The sequence below is a fragment of the Gallus gallus genome, chromosome 5, assembly GCF_016699485.2.
Source record: "Gallus gallus isolate bGalGal1 chromosome 5, bGalGal1.mat.broiler.GRCg7b, whole genome shotgun sequence".
NCBI lineage: Eukaryota > Metazoa > Chordata > Aves > Galliformes > Phasianidae > Gallus > Gallus gallus.
This window is the reverse complement of record NC_052536.1, coordinates 48,122,072-48,143,845: the sequence shown is the minus strand read 5'-3', so window position 1 is coordinate 48,143,845 and position 21,774 is coordinate 48,122,072. Positions and strand designations below refer to the sequence as shown.

The 21,774-nt window shown below is 36.2% G+C and overlaps 1 protein-coding gene across 8 annotated transcripts in view; it reads right to left on the bottom strand.

Moving 5' to 3' along the window:
- Positions 1-21,774, bottom strand: part of WDR25 (WD repeat domain 25) — a 59,103-nt gene that overhangs the window by 7,609 nt on the left and 29,720 nt on the right. For all 8 annotated transcript variants that reach the window (XM_040701256.2, XM_025150903.3, XM_426463.8 and 5 more), the window contains 2 exons: positions 18,129-18,276; positions 9,193-9,323 (listed from right to left, as the gene is read on the bottom strand). In XM_040701256.2, coding sequence (XP_040557190.1) covers positions 9,193-9,323; positions 18,129-18,276 — 279 coding nt within the window. The remainder of the gene's footprint in view (positions 1-9,192; positions 9,324-18,128; positions 18,277-21,774) is intronic.

Here is a 21,774-nt window from a genome sequence, read left to right as displayed (position 1 = left end):
AGAGAAGGCACCCAGGAGACTTTAGTGCAGTTTTTCAGTACTTAAAGTGAGCCTACCAGTAAGATGGGAGGACTTTTCATCAGGGAGCATAGTAATAGGACAAGGAGTAATGGTCTTATACCAAAAACTGGTAGGTTTAGGTAAGATATAAGGAAGAAAGTCTTCATGATGAGTGATGAAGCACTGGAAAAAGCTGCTCAGAGAAGTGGTAGATTCCCCACCTCCGGAAACATTTGGGGTAGGTGATACTCTACCCATGGCAGAGGGTTGGAACTGGGTGGTCTTTAAAATCCCTTTCAACCCAAACCATTCTCTAATTCTGGGATTTCTCTTTATGTAATTTGAAAAAATATACTGCTTTTGTATTTAAGTTTTTGTATTGTTTGCAACAGCTTCTGTTTTGAGACATAGCTCAAGATTATTAATCATCCTGCAAAGAGGAAGGAAGTGTTTAAAACAAAGAAAAGGTTGAGCTTAATCTGGCATTGACCAATAAAGCTATTGGAGTGAATACTTCACACCTTGTTTAGTGGTGGTTATTACAGGTTTTTCGGTTGTTTTCTTTTAAAAGTTACTTTCAGATTGATTGAGAAGGCACAAGAGACTCCTGCTGGAAAGTTTCAACTGCTTATTAGAATGAAAGTATACTTTTCTATCAGATTTTTTAATTTAAAATTATCTTCCCATTTCAAATAGGATAAGTGAAATCTATACATTAAGAAGAGATGAGGAACATCTGAAACACAGAACATCCTTTCCCTGAGGAACAATAATTGAAGACTTTTCAGTTCAAAAATGAGATGACTGAGCAGAGTTTAAAAACACCAAAAATTATGCCTGAGTAGCACGAAGAAGGTGAGTGGTTTCTTCCATTATAAGAATGTGGATTCCAAAGTATCTTGGCTCATTTTTAGCCCATTTCAGATTCTCAAGGAGCAGTTGCATCAGAGATATTGTATGCATTGATGGTTCTGATCTGCAATACAACAGCAATAGCCTTCTGAACAAACACGGCACGACCACTCATGTGCACATAAAATCTTCCTGCATGCTCAGAAAGGACGTTAAGATTTGAAAACATGTGCCATTCTGCTCATAAAAATGTACGCAGACTAAATTTATTTGAACTTTTAATCCACAGACCCAGTAAGGAATTTTCTCTGATAGTGAGAGAAGAATAACTTTAGTTTTCTAAGGCATTGAATAAATCACCTTATTTTAATTACACTGTTCTTCATAATACCACAAGTCCATGACAATGTATTGGCTGTTTCCATAGAAACCAGAAGTACAAGTTGTTCCACCAATTTCTACGGCCTTTTTACATATTTATGTACTATCGAGAGACAAATTCATTAGGTCTTCTAAATACATGCTACTTAAAATGACTGCATCTCATCTTAAAGAAATTGAGATAGAACGTTTCCAAGGAAACAAACGCACTGCACTTGTACTCTAAATTTATTAGATTTTTAAACTGTGCTTTAATGACTTAGGCTTACTTCTTTATAAACTCAAGTACAGAGATACAGATCAACAGTAATAAAGAGGATCTTTAAAAAAAACTTTTTTCTTAAGGATAAAGCTATTGATGGCAGTTTCAATACTGTAGCTAAGCAGGGTTAAATCCTGATAAATAATCCAAGGCTGGGGGAAAAAAAGCCCTGTTGATACTCTACTTTGGCCTTTGTTAATAATAAACTCAGTGCATTTCTCATTTAATTAAAGAAAAACGACATTTTCACCAATTTTCTAGTTAATTAACCACATCATTCATAAGGCCTAAATTTCAATAATGAGAATGTAGTGTACATCTCCAAACCTAAACTTTCCCTAAGACTGCCTGTCACTGCAACCAACTGACTTTGTATTCATCCTTTTGGAAACCCTCCTGATATTTATTCATCTCTAAAGGCTGCACCTTTGTATTCTGTTGTACTCATCCTATTTCTAGTAAGTCAGTGGTTATTTTTTCTGTATGATATTCTACTCCTTTCACAACACTTAGGTTAGTTCCTACCTTCTCCAGTTTATCAAAATGCTCTATCAAAGTGCATAAAAACTTATCTTAGAGTGACATCAATTAAGTTTTATTTCATTTTTTTCTATATCTTTAACTAACCCTTTCTTCACAATCTGTTCTGTGACTGTGTCAGGTCACCACTGGTTCTCCACTGCCTGATTTTGCAGTTAATTTGCATTTATGGAGGCCTAGAATTTCAAATATTGAGTAAAAATCAGAATTAGAAAGAAGCAGAGCTATAGTCCTGTCACCTTTTGCTTATTCCCTCCTCAGATTACTGCATGGTACTATATCAGGACTTCCTGTGGTGACAGCTGTAGCACATAGGTCCTCCCAAATTTCCAATAGGCCTCATTGGATTACAAGACAAAGCACATGATCAGCTGGTTAGGGTTGGGGTCCTCTTAGGGTTCAAAAATCTGACTACATCCAATAGGTCAATAACTTATTCTTCAATTTTTAGCAGATCTCCCCCAGAATTATATATTATTATATTATATATAATAATATTTATATTTTATATAGTAATCTATAATATTTTAATATTATGTATTTATATATAATATTATATCTAATAATATTACAATATTATATATTATATATTATATAATGAATAGTTATATTTTATATTAAAATATAAATATATAATATATATTATGTACTATAAAGATTATTATAGACTTCCCTAACTTTAGAAATCCATGTGAATGAGAAGCAGTTCATGAATGTTTAAAAAATGTTAAGAAATGTTCATCAAAGAACAACGTAAATGAAGGTAAAATTCCAAAAAAGTTTAATGGATACATGTCCTTTTAGCAGAGCTAACAAAATCCTTGCTTTATAACATCTAAACCTTCCTGACACTTGTAAATAAATCTTTTCTATTCAGACTGACAATTCATTTGTTATTTAGGAACTTGAGTTTCTTAAAAAGTAATATCAGTGCTGTATATTTACATTTGAAGCCTTGTTCTGATATTAGGACGATAAAATCTTAGGAATTCAAATAAAAAAAGAAAAATATCAGTAATCATATTTTCCTTTGTGCATACGAAGTCCTTAAGTGTTAAGCTAACAGATTTAAGACTCAACCTTTTGCTCTCCCTGGTACTTCAAGGAATATTAAAATTTCAGGTGGAATAATTAAGTTGTTGGAACATACATTGTCTCCTGACTAAAAAGCTAGTATAAAGCCAAAAAGAGAGTGACTATGTAATCCAACTAGCTTGTGCTGAACGTCTTAAGACATTCATCAACAATTCAAAGAATAGGAATATCTTTAAAATTCATAACTACTTTAACAACTTGGTATTCTTATTGTTGCACAATTCCTTTTTACATGGCCTTTACCATGGTTTTTCCAAGTTCAGCTCCCAGGTCCAAAGGTCCCATGGGGACTGTTCAATATCTTGCTCTCTCCTTGGTTGACACTGCAGATATCTGCATTTCTGTATTGTTTTCACCTATTTGTCTGTTAACATAGCAGCTCACTTAAAAGTTTTCCAGCCTTTTCACAAAGCCTTTTCACAAATGTCTATAAACATTCTCTAAATATTTAATAAATATAATCAATCTATTATACAGCAATATACGGCCCCCACAACAATCTCTTCTCCAGAAAGACAAAACTAGGTTTAACACAAAGAAATAACACTATAACAAATCTGTACTTTCTATTCAACAGCCTCTTTTATTCTTTTTTTTTCACGCTTTCATTACTTCTCTCTGTAATTTTGAGAGGCCTGTATACTTTACATTTCACTGAGCAGTTAACAAGCTGTTCCATCCATTCATTTCTCAGCTTAGCTTTATCTTGAAGATTATAGCTTTCCTATTGTTCTTCCATTCCTTATCTTGCTCAATACCCAACGTGACATTTGAAATCATTTTGTCTATTTGCAAAAAAAAAGAGGTAGTAATAAATGTATTTCAACATTCCTTTTTGTTTTTTTTTTTTTTACATCTGCCTTTCTGATTTATAGAATACTGTACATTTCTCAATGTTTTAGTAGCTAAAGGACTGCCCCAAGTCTGTCTTCATACATTTTCACTGGCACTTAAAAATCCAATTTTTATAATACATTCAATATATGAATAAATATTAGCAATTTATGCTCATAAATTAAACTCCTGTTAAAAATCCATCACCAGCCAAAATAAAAATGAGATACTAGTATTCCTAGCTTGGCAATATATGGGGGTGGTGCTCCAAAAGTAATGCTTCCTGTTTTATTATGTTAGACCGCAATGCCAGAGGCAGATGTCAGTGGTATGGAGGTAGAGGCTGAACCTTCCAGCCAATATTCCATTGCATTTTGTTGCAGCAAAACAGATGGAGGCAGAGCAGCAGTCTGACAAAGCAAAGATGTGTCACTGCATTCCTCTGTGTGGAAAAAAAATGGCACCCTTTGACATGCGTTGATGCTTGCTGAATTGTTATGGAGAAACAGTGGATGTGAGCACAGCGATGTGGTGAGTGATGTGTTTCAGCAGTGGCAACAGCAATTCACATCCATTGGTGTAGATTTGTATGAGCACAGCATGCAGGCTCTTGTTCATCACTGATATAAATGTATAGCTAATGGTGGTGATTATGTTGAAAAATTGATATTGATAACAGAGAATTTGCTTTATCAAATACTGTTCTTGTGCTCTATATATCTGTTGTAGTTTCCATGGAAATAAATTGGAGGCATTATTTTCAACATGACCTGTGTATCACTGTCAATTATTTTATGTCATTGTTCATCATCAGAAAGCTTTGATGTGCCCCACTGGTTCATAGGAAAGCCCATTTAATTCACTGTATATATATATATATATATATATATATATATACACATATATATATATATATATATGTGTGTGTATAATTGGAAAATAGATTTTTTTTAGTAGCCATTCCCTTTGACTTTTCTTTGAAATTCCACCCAAAATTTCCTCATTTCCTGAAACATGATGATTATTTTTCCATATATATATATATATATATATATATATAAAAAAAAATCTAAGATGTGTAAGAATATAGCCTTTTAAAACACAGGCGAATATAGCCTTTTAAAACACAGGCATGCATTCTAAAGCATGACCTGTGAAACTGAATCACCAACAAATGCCAAAATAGAGTTTTCTACACGCAGTGAGTAACAAGGTTCAAGCTTTTGGTTTAGGATGCTTATTATATTGACAAAATATGCTGCAAGGCCTGAAAAGGCTATCTGAAGTATGATAATGGGAGCCAAAATAATCATCACTTCACCCACACAGTTGTTCCAAGCTGAGTGACAGGTTAAAGCACTTGAAAGAAGAGGTAAAACAAAATGAAAGCCATTGGAAACTTAAAAAAAAAAAAAAAAAAAAGAAAGAATACCTGAGAAAATCTTTTGGTAAATTATGATGAAAGCACTTGAAAGACACTAAGGATGTTTACATTAAAACTGAAACTAAGTGCCAAAACACCTCAAACATATATTTAGGTAAGTGCAAAAAGCACTCATTAGAACAGGATAAATGTCAATATATTGGGCAGTACACTTTATCCAATCTTGAATATGACCCTAAGTCATAAGATGGAAAAGAACAAAAGCAAAGTGTTTGCACACTGTGAATTTAGGTAACAATAGACACTCAAAATAGGAATACATGAAGAATCTGTTGAAATTCCACAAACGAGGGAGAAGCAGGCATGACATACTGATGAGAGGTATGATTGGTGCCTAAAAAACATACTGTTCTATGTCTGAGTTTGAAATAAAACTACATTATTTTGTAGAAATTATGCACACATGATACTATTCTGCAAGAGGAAGCCAAGAGCAGCCAATTCATTGTTTTTCCTCTTCTCCACTCCATTCTGATCTTAAACATCCCCTCAGTACACCCTAAGTTTTTCAAATCAAAACACCATTTTAGAACCAATACAAATGTTGGTGCCTAACAGTTTACACCCACCACTGAGCTACAGCTATGTTAAATGGGAAACAAAGGACAACAGAAACTCCCTCCTTCCTTTGGAAATATTTAGTCAGTCACAATATATACAAAACGTCATTACTTTTAAACTAACGAACACATCAGAAAAAGAGATCAATATCTGTTACAAGGCTAAACCCACGTTTTCCATTTTTAAGGTGATTAAACACTGTTTCTTATCCTCCTAATTCATTGCTTTATCTGATAGATTTCTGACTGATGAAGTTACACAGAATAGAATTGTTGCCTAATGAACAAAGCAGCAAACAACTCTAAAAACTCCCCGAGATCACCAGGAACAGAATCTGATCAGAAGAAATGAGCTGGTGGGGTTTTTTTTTGGTTGTTTTGTTTTTTTTTATTTCACCAAGCTTAAAACTTTCTTATTTTACCTGGGGGAATGAACATTCATTCACTTGTTTGTTCTCTTGGAAAGTAAATTATTCCCTTGTAGAACAGTGGGATATTTCCCTTACCTCTTCATTAGCACCAGTTTATGGAAACAGAGTTACGCAAAATCTGAGCACTGCAGTGCCCTGCAGTTACAGAAATAAACAAGGTTTGCATTTCTCAGCATTCAGCTGTTGTTTACAGCAGGTCCTAAGGCTGGAGCTTCGGCACTATAAACTCAAATGTATGGTTTGTCATTGAGGAAAAAAAAAAATGCATTATTCTGCTAGTCTATAGAAACAAAAATGACTTCTACAGTATCTGTTTGTCCTCTGGAAATGAATTATAGATGTCACCCAAAACATCCATTACTGGCTCTGAATGCAGATATACATGCAGCACAAGCTACTCAAAGGTGACTCCACATCATCTCAAGTCAGGCTACTGGGAGGTTGATTTTCAGAATTACAGAAGATACAAATAGTACTGAAGTCTACAGCTTATCAGTATAAGTTTGCTACTTTGTCTTCTTAAGATGCTTTCATAAAAGCCAATATCTCACAAACTGCACATTGGCCCCATCTCTTCTTCTCCTGCAATCTCCATCTCAATAAGTCTGCTTCTTATTGCAATAATGCCTCCTGTAAACCATGTCCTACACTTTCTCCACTTTCTTACTCCCTGTTCCAGCAATGCTGTTCATCAGTATCAAGAGAAAGTATTGAAACTGAAATTTCACAAAGAGGATTAAGGGTACAAGAAAAACACCATTCTTCAAGCCGGCTGCCTTTATGACACCACTGCACCCTTCAAAGTCAAAACCAAAACACAAGGGATTGGCAGAGATACTGACAATAAAAGAGCATCAGACTCCAGAGATGGCTTAGAATTCATTCAGCACAAGCATTAAAATGGTAGCTATCCTTTTACTTCTACTTGAGTCAATGCCAGTTCAACATAATCCTCGGGTCTTTACATCACAGATTCTGGTAGCAGAATTGCAGGAAGAAAATCTTACTCAAGTGTAACACCTGAACTGTGAATATCCATAGTGAAAAAAAAAATTCTATTTATCTCACTGAAAGCGAAGTGCCTTCTCCTCTTATCTGTATTTGAAATTGTCTACTACCGTACATGAAAGATTCCCAACCACATCCCTCCATAACTGCCCCCTTTCAGAGAGGCACCTTTTTGCAACGTACCAGATTGGGCATTTATTACTATGGAACACCATCAGTTATCATTTTCTGTCTGTAGAGACTGGACACCTTAGACACATGCAAGCTGAAAGTATTGCAATTTTTGGCATGAGCATGCTCATTAATCACAGTTGATTACAAACCTGGAGTAAAATCATCTTTGCAGCATTCTCAGACAATCACAGAAAGACATATACAGATGTAAAGTCCATCACGGAGAAACAACAGAAAAGAAAGGAAGAACGTCTCTGGCTTTGCACACAAGTAAGCAATCATTTGATTTTGTGAATAACTATAATGTTATTTACAGGAAAATTCATTGCATCATGTTAGAAAATCTTTCTCTACATATCATACAAGCATGATGCATGGAATAAATTCACACTTCTTACAAAGGTTTTCCTGCTGACACAGTAACTCTGAAACTCCCAGTAATTTAATTTTCAGTGTAGCCTCAGACTTGGCACTATGGATATGTATTTATTGACATTCTTTTAAGAACTTATTCACATAACAGAAGCCTAAGGTATAGAACCAAGACAATTATTAATAAAAAAATCTCACTACATTGAACAAATCGAATTATTTCCTAAAAAATCAGTGACAAATTCAAATGAACAACTGCAACTCAGGATCTAGGTTGTGGGTCACACAAGAATACTGTACTTCTTCAATACAGTGAGGCTCATGTCAACTTAGGAGGGCTCTACATGAGAGCTCCGTTCTGAAATATATCTTCTTAATCCCTCACCTACTATTCTGCTTAGAGAGACAGTGTTTGGATAAGTAATCCTTATCTTCTTCAGAACCCTTCTGCCACCCTCAAGAGCTAACAGATGGCTAACTATGATGAGTAGGCTCTACCCACACAAAAATTCAAAAGAAAACAAACAAGTATTCACTTTACAGTCACTTCTGTTCTTTGAGCTGTTCTGTTCATACAGCTTCCACTTGGTGTCACAGTACAGCTCTGGTCTTCCCTGAGCTCTAAATGGCACCTGGGAGTGCAGCGTTCTGCATTCTTCAGGTTGAAGTAAAGGCAGAAGCTAGTTGTGCCTCTGTGTAGCTTTTCGTGCACGTAAAGTTACCACAAGCTACTATGCAAGAGATACCGACAGACATATCTTGAACCACCTATTACAGACTAAAGAGCTTCCTAGTTGTTCAACTACCTTTCTAAAAAAAAAAAAAAAAGAAATAGAAAAAGAAGTTAACTTCATAGAATCATAGAAACATAGAATGGCTTGGGTTAGAATGGCTTGGGTTGGAAGGTACCTCAAGGATCATCAAGCTCCAACCCACCTGCCACAGTGACTTGAAGTAAGCTATTGGATTAATTTAATTCAACATTACCCATACTTATAGAAGAAAACAATAATTGTATTTGTTGCGTGCAGTGTTCCTCTCTGTGCTTCAAAAACATTACAAAGGTTCATATCAACAAATAGCAACAAAAATCAATGACAAATGCAAAATGCTTCAAAATAAGATTTCATCAAAAGACCAGGACATTGGACAGCTTAGTAATAATTGCCCACTGAACCTAGGAAACATCCACAAGAGGGCAAAAAAAAATTTTTTAAATAAAAGAAGGATTTCCATTACCTTACAAATCCTTATATCCCAGGCTTTAACTTCTGGACTGAACCCTCCACAAAGGAAAACATTTGAATCTGTAGGGTGGAACTTCAGCGTGCTGATTCTAAATTCATTTTCACTGCTGATGATTTGCTTCCCTAAAATAAAGTGAGAAGATTAAAAATTGATCAGAAAATGAAACATTTTATTAATTACTACCAAGTTTCAAAAATACCTAGGTTGTTAAAGGCGAATCTGTTTGTATTAGAACATTTCAAGTGTCTGGGACTCCTCTGTTTTTTGAAAACACAAGATTGAAATCAGTAATTTCTTCCCACATTAAACAAATCCTGCACCACTGATCACATTTTACTGAGAGGAGAGAACCAGAGGATTGGCACACAAAGGAAAGGAGCATCACCAAGGTCCCCATTCAACTGACAGGGCTAAATCTCCAAATCTAACATAAGAATATTTCCCAGAGATAAATCATAATCTTTCTTTTAATCATTGGGATGAAAATAATAACCAGAAGAAAAAAGTACTGTTTGTGTAGAAATCCCACATACCAAAATGTACTACAGCTCTGGAGTGGTTTATATTTCTGTGAAGGGAGGATTGAGCCTTCATCTTGAAAGAAGGCAATAATTTGCATGTCTTATGAAGGCAATAGCTGTTCCCATGGATACACTGTTCCCAACATTTAATTGTTCACGGTAATCTTCATAGGATCCTGTGGCTAGTATCAACTGTATTGTACACTGTTTCAAACAACAGAATTCAGCTAGGTTAATTTATAGGACTTTTCCACAGTCCACTGCCTTTGTGCTAACAAATTCATGACCTTAAATGTACGTTCACTGAACTATTATTTTTGGAATAGCAGCACAGATAAAGATAAATATTTCATTTCACAATTTCAACTGTGTGTTACCTTCCATATATCAGATGGAGCAGACTTTCAGTATCTAAAGAGAGGGCTATGAGAAAGAAAGGGGCAGACTCTTTAGCAGAGTCTATTGCGACAGGACAAGGGGAAATGGTTTCAGATTAAAAGAGGTGAGATTTAAGTTGGATATAAGAGAGTTCTTTAAAATACTGGGGGGGAGGCACTGCAACAGGTTGCCCAGAGAGATGGTTTATGCCCTGCCCCCTGAACCATTTGCTGGACGGGGAACTGAGCACTTGATTAGCTGTGGGTGTCCCTGTTCATGGCAGGGGAGTTGGACCAGATGGCCTTTAAGGATCTCTTCCAACTCAAACGATCCTATGATTCAGTGATTATAAAGTTACAGTGAAGAAGCCACTGGAGAAGCCAAAGAAAAGCTTATACTATTAGAAAGCTTCTTAAAATATTCATTAATCCAGATTTTCAGCAAGTAGGAGATGCCTTAAGAGTCTTAAACAACTGAAAATACTTTGAGCTAAAAACATTAGTGATGGGTGTAAATACTTCCAGTTAGGTCAACAATACTGAAAATCTAGCTTTTGTCATGCTTATTTCATGATTTAGAGCCAATTAATTTGATTTCATCATCAGTTCCACTTCCACCATCTGCTGAAATAAGCTTACACAGTCAAGAGAATAAGGCTTGTCAAATTATTTACTTATTCATTGTAAAGAAAAGAAGAGAGAGAGTGTACTTCATCATGCATGTACTCGTTGAGCTGGCACTGGCAAGGAAAATAGACTGCAGGGATTTTAAGGAGGGGAGGCTGCTCTTCCACATGAACATCAGTTGTTTTGTTTTGTTGGTTTTTTTCTCCTTTTTTAACAGTTCAATATGATTGAAATCTCTGATCATCCATGCAAGATCTAAAGGTCCTTTCTATCACTACTGAGGGGAACACTTAATTCAATCCTCAATGTTCCTTCCCGCCCAAAAAAAAGAAAAGGTCACAAAGGCAGCAGAGGCCTTCTCTTCAAACCACGTGCAACACTGACCATCTTTCTTCCTGTGAGCTTGCAGCATCCTAACAACCAGGGAAGAGAAAAAAGACTCCATGGAAAAGGAAGAAGTTATTAAAATCATCTGTAATAGGAGCAACAAGATATTGCTCCAATCTGTGCCACTAAAAGACATCATTTGAAGGCTATCAAAAAGCTACGTAACTATGTGTCTTACTCTGCTCTACAGATTACTTGAGGAAATACAGAACTTGCACACAGAGGCTATCTAGTTGGTTTAACAGCACTTTGCTTCCAAAGAATTATGTTTGTGTAATTTAACAAATGCAGGAGTTCAACCATGTTCAGATAGTACTGTAACCAGAAATTTGAAAAGGTATAGCCTACCTGTACTAACCTTGTCAAACAAGAATTACAACATCAGCAGTCACAATTCTACAGAAAGCATATTGTTCAAATAGTATTCCATATACATGTAAGTCGCTCTGAAAGTAATGCCTCCCTTTTATTTGCATGGAAACTACAACAGATACAAAGAGCACAAGAACATAATTTGATAGAGCAAGTTCTCACCTACAAAACACTATTTCTCAATATAGTCACCATCATTAGTTGTGCATTTTCACCAGCCATGAAAGAGAACCTGCATGCTATGCTCATAAAAATCTGCATCAGCGGAGGTGACGCACTGCCACTGTCGCCACTGTTGAATGAGCCCCCACCACCACACTGTGCTCACACGCACTGTTTGGTCTCCATAAACATTCATCAGTGTCAATGGGTGCAATTGTTTCCACATAGAGGAATTCAGTGACACACCTTTGTTTGCAAGACAATGTAACTGAATACGGGCAGGAAGGTTCAGCCTGCACTGCCATACAACCAACATCCACCTCTGATGTTGTGTGCCAACAGAGTAAAATAGAAAGCAATACTTCTGCAGCAGCCCTCGTATTTAAGAGATCCAGTCGAACCTATCATCTCACATTCTGAAGAGCATTAACTGCTCGACTGAATTTACTGAGATCTAGCTTTACCTCCACAAGACTTCTGTCAGTTTGTTAAAATTAAACACATTCAACCTATGGGGGCCTTATTTTATATATTGCAAAATATGCATGTTCTTTGAGCAGAAAACTCCCTTATCTGCAATACAGTACACTGGCTGTAAATCAGCAAGCTTGTATATATCTTTATTGTGTATGTATTTACTGCATGTTAGTTCCTATAGATAGTGTATTAAAGGCCCAACCAACTCATCAAGAACAGAAAATTCTACTTTCTGAAACTTGATTTGGCTAGGGAAGACACATGTCACAGATCATTTTCCTCCGTGAAGACTTATTTCAAAGCAAACAGATCCCTCAATCTTTAATTTTCACATTTTTAGTAACAATACCTACTACATCTTTGCATTGTCTTTTATACAGTACTTTAATTCAATTCTTCATTCATTAAAGGCCCACCAGTAACATACACAGTATGAAAAAGTCTTTAAAGAGAGCCTGAACATATGTTTCTGCTCATTTTATGCTGCAACCTACTGTGAAACTGCTCAACTATGAAATCAGATATTTTAAAGGCTATTTAACATTGTGAATTTTTCACAGAACATCAGAACGGTTATTGAGCACACAATGCTTCTGTAACTGTGTTTAGTGGTCCTAAGGTTCACACTCCTACCTGCGTAATCCAAAACATTCACTTTCGTACACTAATCAGTAAAGTGGCAAGGACATGAGAGTAATCTTGCAAAGCAGATTAGATTTCCCTACTGTGTTTACAAAAAGACACGAGACAATATTAAAAAAAAAAAAATCTCATTACAGTGACAATCTCTCTCTCATGTACAACAGTGAGAAGAAAATTAGATTGATCAGACATGATTCGTTCTTAACAAATTGATGTTGGCTGTTACTTGTCCCTCTTATCTTGCTGTGCTTACAAATTGTTTAGTTATTTCTCCAAGGAGTAAAGTTGCACCAATTACATGTATTTCCTATTTGTTTTTCCCTTACGTAATCCTAAATTTTTAGTACTTCAACTATTAAACCTTTTTACCTTTTGCCCTTGGAAACATTTCAAAAATAACCTCTCTCTCTTCTTAAAAGGAATTTATACTTCTGAATATAAAAGCTGTCATAGTGCTACCTCCTACCTGGAGGATGACCATTAATGTGTGTTGAACATATTACTCAAAACTGCTGCTTTTTTGGGTGGACTGTTGTGACCTCTCAAAGATATCCATGAGTATTCAAAAGACTAAAATAAAATTAGCTGTTAACTGCTATTTTTTGTGAATGTCATATAAAATATTCATGCTAGTACTATCATGCTATTCGTGCCTAGCACTATCTACACAGTAGTAAGAAAAAAGGTAGGAACAGGAGGAGAAAGTCACAGCAATCCCAAGGTGATGTTTTTGTATGAACACTAAAATTTCTATCTGAGCAAACAGAATTACATTAGCAATAATCATGTTATAACTATAGGGCTAACAAATTTGAATAGAAAATAGAAAAGTAAACGTGGGCCATCCTCGTGGAGATACAAAAATAGTCCATTAAACTCTCAACGTAATTTAAAATGAAATCAGTTTAAAAAAAACAACCAAAAATAAAACAGATGTAAATGACCACCCTACCACACTATATAAATACTAAATTCCTTTCCAAACCAATGACTACATTTCAGTGCCCTGCCCATGGCAATGTGAAATCTTTCAAAATAATTTAAATTCCCCACTGGAACTCTGAGCATGTTACATTTGAAATCAAGCTCAGTACATGAAGTGAAATACAATTGTAGCATTTGGCAACTTGGGAAAGGTGCCAAAATTTCTTGGAACATTCCCTCTCTCATAACATTAAAGAATGAAAATTATCTACAATACGCAGATAATATTAATCCAGCCACTTTTCTGCCTATGCCATTAGTGTTAGCACCATTTCATTTGTGACTAATGAAAAACCCACTGATGAATAAAATATTCCAAGAATAAAATAGTTATAAATAACTTTTTAAAATATAATTCCCCTTCTAAAATTGGTTGAGAATTTGCACTTCATTTGGATGTAACAGAAGGTAAATGCCAAATGTGTCTGATCTGGAATTGCTTAAGAAGTAAATTTTGTTAGTATAAAATGCGCAGGGCTTTCTCAGAATACTACTTGCTATTTGGTGGGAAAAAAAGAAAAAAACAACTATCAGAGTTGTCACTGGTAGCAAAGGAATGTGAATACAATGCAAAAATGTACAAAACCAGGCAGTCTTGCTTGTTCACACACTGCTGTATTAGTCTCACATTTCTGAAACCTTTGAAAATTTTTATTTTTTTAATGAAAAAACACAAATGAAATAGGACAATTAAAAATATCAATCATTACTCTTTGCAGCCAACTCGTTTTTTGGATCTACTAATATTTATGAACCTCCATATTGCAGCTCTGAACTTGCCCCATGCTAATTGCAGCCACTGGACTGCTCGCATGAATAACTGAAGTTCCTTAAATATTTTATGCATACTTTGGATCAGACCTATACTCTGCAGAATAGACACAACTGTTTCCAAGAAAACCATATGTGTGGAGAGTCATAGGTGGATATCCAGGTGTTAGGATAATGAATGACCATTTATGATAATAAATGATGATCTATTAAAAATGCCTTTAAAAGATTTGAACAACATCTATTTTCAATTTTCATTAAACCAGGGCAAGCTAACACCTGGTACCTCATCACTCGAATTCTTTTTGTTCTCTATTCTTCCTCATACCACCAGTGAACCTGAATCACAGCACTACTGTAGCACAATAGGCTATGGAACAGGTTGCCCAGAGAGCCCGTGGATGCCCCCTCCTTGGAGACATTCAGACTCAGGCTGGAAGGGGCTCCAAGCTTTAGGTGTTCATTGCAGAGGAGCTGGGCTAGATGACCCCTAAGGGTCTCTTCCAGCTCAAAAGATTCTATGAATCAAGCAAGTTGGACTTTCAGTGGTTATCTAGTCTAATCCCTTACTCAAAATCAGATCTAGCTGTGGCAGGTTATGTAGTTCTGAAGTAGAGAGACTGTTCTAGTGTTTGACTACCCTTGATTTGAGACAAAGTTTGCAGTATTCCTATGTTTGTTCTTCATTTCCCATTCTTTCAGGGAAGAGCCTGTCACCACTTTCTCTATGACAGCACTTTCCTTTGAAAAACCTAACTGGCTGTCATTAGACCCAGAACAAACAAAATGATAGGCCATAATTTTCAGTTAATAAGGCAGAGAAAAAAAATCAAACAAAAAACAACAACAACAAAAACACCTTTACAAGTCATTCTCTATGGGCTGTAGGGTTTTTCTTCTAACAAAGACAACGTTACAAAAATTGCTACATCTATTTAATATAGAAAAAATACAGAAAAAAATTAAGATGGGAAAGATTAAAACTCAGGAAACATAGCTAGAAAAATGTTAAGAGAGAACAATATGTACAAGAAATGAGCACAGAGCCTTAAAGACAGCATTATTTATAAAATCCCATCAGTACGCATTTACTGCATTTAAACCCATTGCTAGTTAGTTCAATCTAGCTATAGAAAGTAATTAACAATGATGTCCAAAAAAGCATATAAAAGCCCTCCGTGAAGAAACAGTTCTACCATGTATCTGAAGTTAATCAAAGAAGAAATCATTTCAGTACAGATGAACAGCAAGGAGGAATGAATGATTCAGTGAACTAATGTAAATCAAAATCTTATAGCAGCCTTGAGTTTTTCAAATGGAAATGAGTCTTTTTATATCAAATTGATTTGAATTCCAGAGGCAAACTGCTTGCCCAGTTACTTTGGAAAGAATTGACTGAAATTATGAAAAAGAGTAACTTTACAACAGAGAAGGAAATGGCCTGGATGTGTATGAAATCTGAATAAAATTCCTTTCACTTACTCCTAGTTTCCAAGTCAGGTGAAAATCACTGAAAGTCATCAACAGTACAAGTGCAGTTGACAGAAGAAACCCTGTATTCATGAAATAAGGCAATAATGAACACCCTGTAGTTTAAATGATTCTAATAACTCATTTTGCCTTTGAACATAGAATTTACTCACGCAGTAAGGAATAGCTTAGAGGTCAGTAAGGAAAGAGGCATTTACAAGCTCACCTGTTTCGAAACTCATGTAAGTACAACTTGCTATTGTTTCCATTGCCTAAAAACACGAGAAATACCTTCTTTCTAATGAAGCACTAGAGTCAAAAGATATCATTCCATTCCTGGACAGTTACTTGAGCAATTTTCAAAATTAAAATAGATCGTTACAGTTATGTACCTTTGGAATTTTTTCAATAACTTTAGGAAAGAAGACTTTGCCACAGCAGTCCTTTGAAATGGCTCAGGCACATAAAATGTGTTCTGTCACAATAAATCCCCTCAGTGACAGAAGCCATTCTGTTCTAGACTTATAAGCACTCCTGTCAAAAGTTAAATCCACATAGATTAGTAAATTTCAGTTATATATGAGACTAGAAACAAGAAGACCGCTACAATGAAGGCTGAAAATAAGAAAGATAAAAAGTCTTATAAAATAAATGGCTTGGTATATTCATAGAATGGCCTGGGTTGAAAAGGACCGTGATGATCCTTGGTTGGCAGGGTTGCCAACCACTAGACCAGGCTGCCCAGAGCCACATCCAGCCTGACCTTGAATGCCTCCAGGGATGGGGCATCCACAACCTCCTTGGGCAACCTGTTCCAGTGTGTCACCACCCTCTGGGTGAAAAACTTCCTCCTAATATCCAACCTAAACATCCCCTGTCTCAGTTTAAGACCATTCCCCCTTGTCCTATCACTATCCACCCTCGTAAACGGCCATTCTCCCTCCTGTTTGTACACTCCCGTCAAGTACTGGAAGGCCACAATGAGGTCTCCCCAGAGCCTTCTCTTCTCTTCTGTAAGCTAAACAAGCCCATTTCCCTCAACCTTTCCACATAGGAGAGATGCTTCATATATATCTGATGTAGCAGTGTTACAGCATTCTTCTTACTGTTAAAACCAGGAATATTCTGAAAACACCAGTATTGTATAACTGTCTCACATGGTTTACAGTATCTCCTCTCCAGCCATCACTGAATTTAAGTACTTCTTTGTGTGACAAATATAAAAAATAAATAAATTCCTAGAGCATGGAAGAGAACCTTGCCTTGGTGCGAACAATATTCACAAATTTCCTTAACCACTTTCCCAGTATTCTTAGTTAATTCAATTCCCTGGATACTTCCATACAAATTCATGCTTATATACAAATGTATATAAGATAAAACTCTCTTAAACAAAAGCTTCTTGTCATTTTTGCATGGATTTCTTTTGCAGTGTCATACAAAAAAACACTGCATGTTTGCAGAGGTAAATATTTAAAAACAAATTAAGAAGGAAAAATAAAAAAAATTGCATCTCTTCAGCAAACCATTTGAGGCCTCATCCCACTTTTATACACACACAGATGTCCTGTTACGAATGGCCTCAAAGAACATCACTGTATGAATGCTGATAACGTAGATAAAGAAGTAATACTGACAGAATCCATTTGGCTTGTGAAGGAAACATGAGGAGACAGAGCATTAATTGAAAATTAATTGTTGAGTTCACAACTTTCAAATTCCCAATCAAATTCACAATGCAGATCCAATCTCAAGTTTCCCATCAGTATTTATGTTTCTATACTCTGTAACTACATACAGAAGTCAATCTTAAGGCGCACTGCAAACACTTTAATGAATGATTGTGACAGCATAAAAAATACTCAGCTGTCATTCTACCTATTTGTGCAGTATCTGACAACAGAAATTGCATGTGGTCAAAAGGTTAGAGACATTCTGGTCTCCTTAAAAATCTCAAACTGCCCTTAATTGTGAGAAACTTTTTAGTGAAGGACATTTCAAGAATTCTAACCTAATTCTCATCTATAGATGTTATGCGTGTTTTCAAAAGAAAAAGCAAAGCTTACATGATCCAGATTTATCTGCGCTCAACAAAGGTAACAAATACTACTAAAATGTACCAGTATGTGGCCTTTACCTGTCTCCACATCTGTCAGGTGCAGCATGGAATCAAAGCCGCCACTGAGGATCCTTCTTCCACAGGATGACCACTGGGCAGCTCGGACAGCACTGGAATGACAGGAAAACGTCCTCAAACAAACACCTGTGTCTACAGCATCCCATACCTTAAAAAAAAGAAAAACGGCAACTTTAATCATAAAATAGATAGAATAATTTTTTCAATGTACTGATAACTAGTTAGAGCAAATCATTTTCTGACTAAGAAAGCTTTGCATTCCAAAAGCATATCTGCCAAGCTGTAAATATCTGTTTGAAATAATTGCACGGCTGATTAGAATTAAGGCATTTTATTAACAAGGCATGAATATATAATGCATTTTCATGACTTACATTATTTCTTGAAACATCTCTATTGCTCTCAGTGGCATTTTGTGTTATAATTTTCCAGCTATATTTCTGCTCTTCTGAGTATGGATGCATCTAAATACAGTTTCTCCTTAGATAATTTTTTCTTTGAAGTTTTGTACTTTTATCTGACCTTCCTAGCAGATCACATCTGCCTATAGATGGGCTATAATCATATTTCTCAGTTTTGCAGTTTGTAGTTTTAAGTAGAATTTTTCCTTAGCTTCGCTGAGGAGTCCGATAAGAGTATCATCTTGGAGATATAAAGAAAGGATAGGTCTAAGCCCTCATTTTTCAGTTTATTTTGGACCAAATTAGATCAATGCTCAGCACCTCTAAAAATCTGATTCTAGTTATCTGTTTATTTTTATGTAACAGCTAACAATTGCAGAATACAAATAGCTCAATTCATACTTTAAGAAGCATATTTAAACATAAATTGTTTCCAACTAAGACATTTTAGAATGCAGAACTACTAGATGTAATTATAATTTCAATTACTAAATGTGTTTTGCAATAATAAAGAGCTCATCCTTTTTGCCATATTCTTTTGTCATAATTTTTAGCAAAAATTACAAGGCTAGCAACAAATGGCCCATGTAAAGATTTGGCGTGCTTGCTTTTGTGAGAAAAAGATTAAATATCCAATTTTCTTGATGAATATTGCACTTTGGTAAAAGGTCAGTCATAAAATATCTCATGATCATCTGATAACAGCTGTTATTTGGATGGTCTAATGAAATATATACCAACTGCTATAACCACACTGGTAAATCCTCAATTTTATTTCTTCTAATATTAGTAGTACAAATAAGTCAATGCTTTGGTAGTGCTTCATGACAGGTTTATTACAGTATCAGTCAAAGTAAAACCCTATACTCAGAAAGCAGTATTACATTATACAGAATTATTTCATCAAAGGATCTTCTAGCACAGGCTATAGTTCTGCAACGCAAAGCAATCAATTACCATTAATTACTTGAATAGTCAGTTAAGACTGTAACTGTGATGGTCATACCCAAAAAAGAAAAGAAATCAGGAAAATGTAATATTAAGCTGCTTTTGAAAGCAAGTTTCTCTCTTTTAATGAGTTTTAAAGATCACTTCAAGCTTCACAGTATTAAAAAGGGTTAATTGTGTCTTGGAGGGCTTTTAATATGAAGAAGCTAATGAATGAATCCAGATGAAAGGAAAAACAGGTGGTACATGCCTCAGATATTTTTCTGACAGGTTTCCCTGATTAAGTATGAAAACTCAATTTTCACAAGAAGGATGAAGTAAAGCAAGTTCTTAGCACTAGCCTGATTAGAAAAAAAATAAAGAAGCTCTGTAAATGGAAAAAGTGCAGCCTTAAAGCCACACATCTCTCTCCATTTTGTGAAACGGAATTGATTGATTCATATGGTAGAGATGACCAACCACATACCGGGGGAAAGACTCAATATCGTATTTCTCCCTGCAAGTATATTCTCTATCAGCTCCTTTTGCTCAGGGAAGAATGGTGTTGCAATGCCTTCTGGTATTACAGCAACATGGACAAGGCAGACTTGACTGAGGATGTTCACTTAGTTTACCCATCAATTAGCATAAACTCTGAATCACTGATTCACACACTGAGGAAGAGCTTTGGCAAACAGGTTTCCTCCTTCAGGCTCCAGTCTTCTCCTAACTCTCATCCTAGCTTCTCTTTTTTTCAGCAGGCTTAACATTACATTGGTCCCTTCACCAGGACCATAGGCATTGCATGTGCCTGGGATCAAAGGTTGCCTCTCCTGATCCATTGTTCTCTTCTTACTTCTTCTCTGCTCCTTGCCTCCAAATGGGAGGTGATTGTCCCTATCTGCTCTGCCCTTGTGAGGCCCCATCTGGAGCACTGCATCAAGACCTCAGAATAAGATAGACACAGAACTGCTGGAGTGGGTCCAGAGGAGGACATGAAGATTTTCAGAGGGCTGGAGTACCTTTCCTACAAAGACAGGGTGAGGGAGCTGGGCTTGTTCAATCTAGAGAAGAGAAGACCCTGAGGAGACCTCATAGTGGTCATCCAGTACTTAACAGGACCTGATAAATATGAGAAAAAACAACTTTTTACATGGGTAGATAGTGATAAGATAAGGGGAAACAGTTTTTAACTGAAAGAGGGGAGACTTAGATTAAACATCTGGGGGAAGCTTGTCAGTGTGAGAGTGGTGAGGCCCTGGCACTGCTCCCCAGAGAGCTATGGATGCTGCACCCCTGAAGGCACTAAAGGCCAGGTTGGATGGGTCCCTGAGCAACCTGAGCTGATGGGTGGCAACCAGCCCATGGCAGGGAGTTGTAGCTGGATGGGCTTTTAGATACCTTCCAATCTAAGCCGTTCTATGATGATTCCATGATTGACTTTCAGGTGTCCTCCCACTTGTCCTCATGTTTCCTCATGTGTGTCTTTACGTTTTCTGCGCATGGTAGCTGCTCCCATCCCTAGCAATAGCAGATGGGGTCTTCCTGAAGGAATTTTTCAAATCTTTTATCTGGTGAACATACCTCAGTCTAACTTTAATACACCAGTGTGTGCCCCGTTGCATCCACAGAATAATTTCAAATTTTTAAGTTTCCATGTTCATTTTCCCAAGGACAAGGGAAGCTCTACTTGCTATTTGCAAGAAGTGGTATTTGATATTTACAGTTAGCTCCTCAGCAATCACTTAAGGGACACAGTCATGCCCATAAAATGTCATATAAAGGTGAGCCATTGAAAATCAAGATACAAAAGCGTGTGCAGCACTCTAAACAAGGCAATTAAAGAACAAGCTTTGCACATTCTATACACATAAGAAATTACCAAAAAGTCAGAATTACGAATGCTTAACTGTAATAGAATGTCTCCAACTCAAGTGATGAAAACTCTTCTGTGCTTAGAAGCGATAGAGATGTTAACCGTGCTATGGCCACAAACGGAGAACCCGCTGCATGCCATTACCAAATTACAAAGGATCATCACAAAGAAGACATCATATTTGCATTCTTAAGTAGTTCTTCATTACTGTGATATGGTTTTTCCTTGCTTTATCCAAAGGGAAAAAAAAAAAAAGGGGGGGGGGGGGGGGGGGGGGAAGGTTTTGTTAACAAGAGAATTCCATATGCTCCATCAAATGCTTCAGATGATGGCCAGCTCTATAGCTGGAGCTTATTCTCTATGGGCAGCCACACACATTAAAAAAAGGAGGGAGACAGCTGCAAAGGGATGAATCTTATCTATGCAAGAACACTTCTCTCTG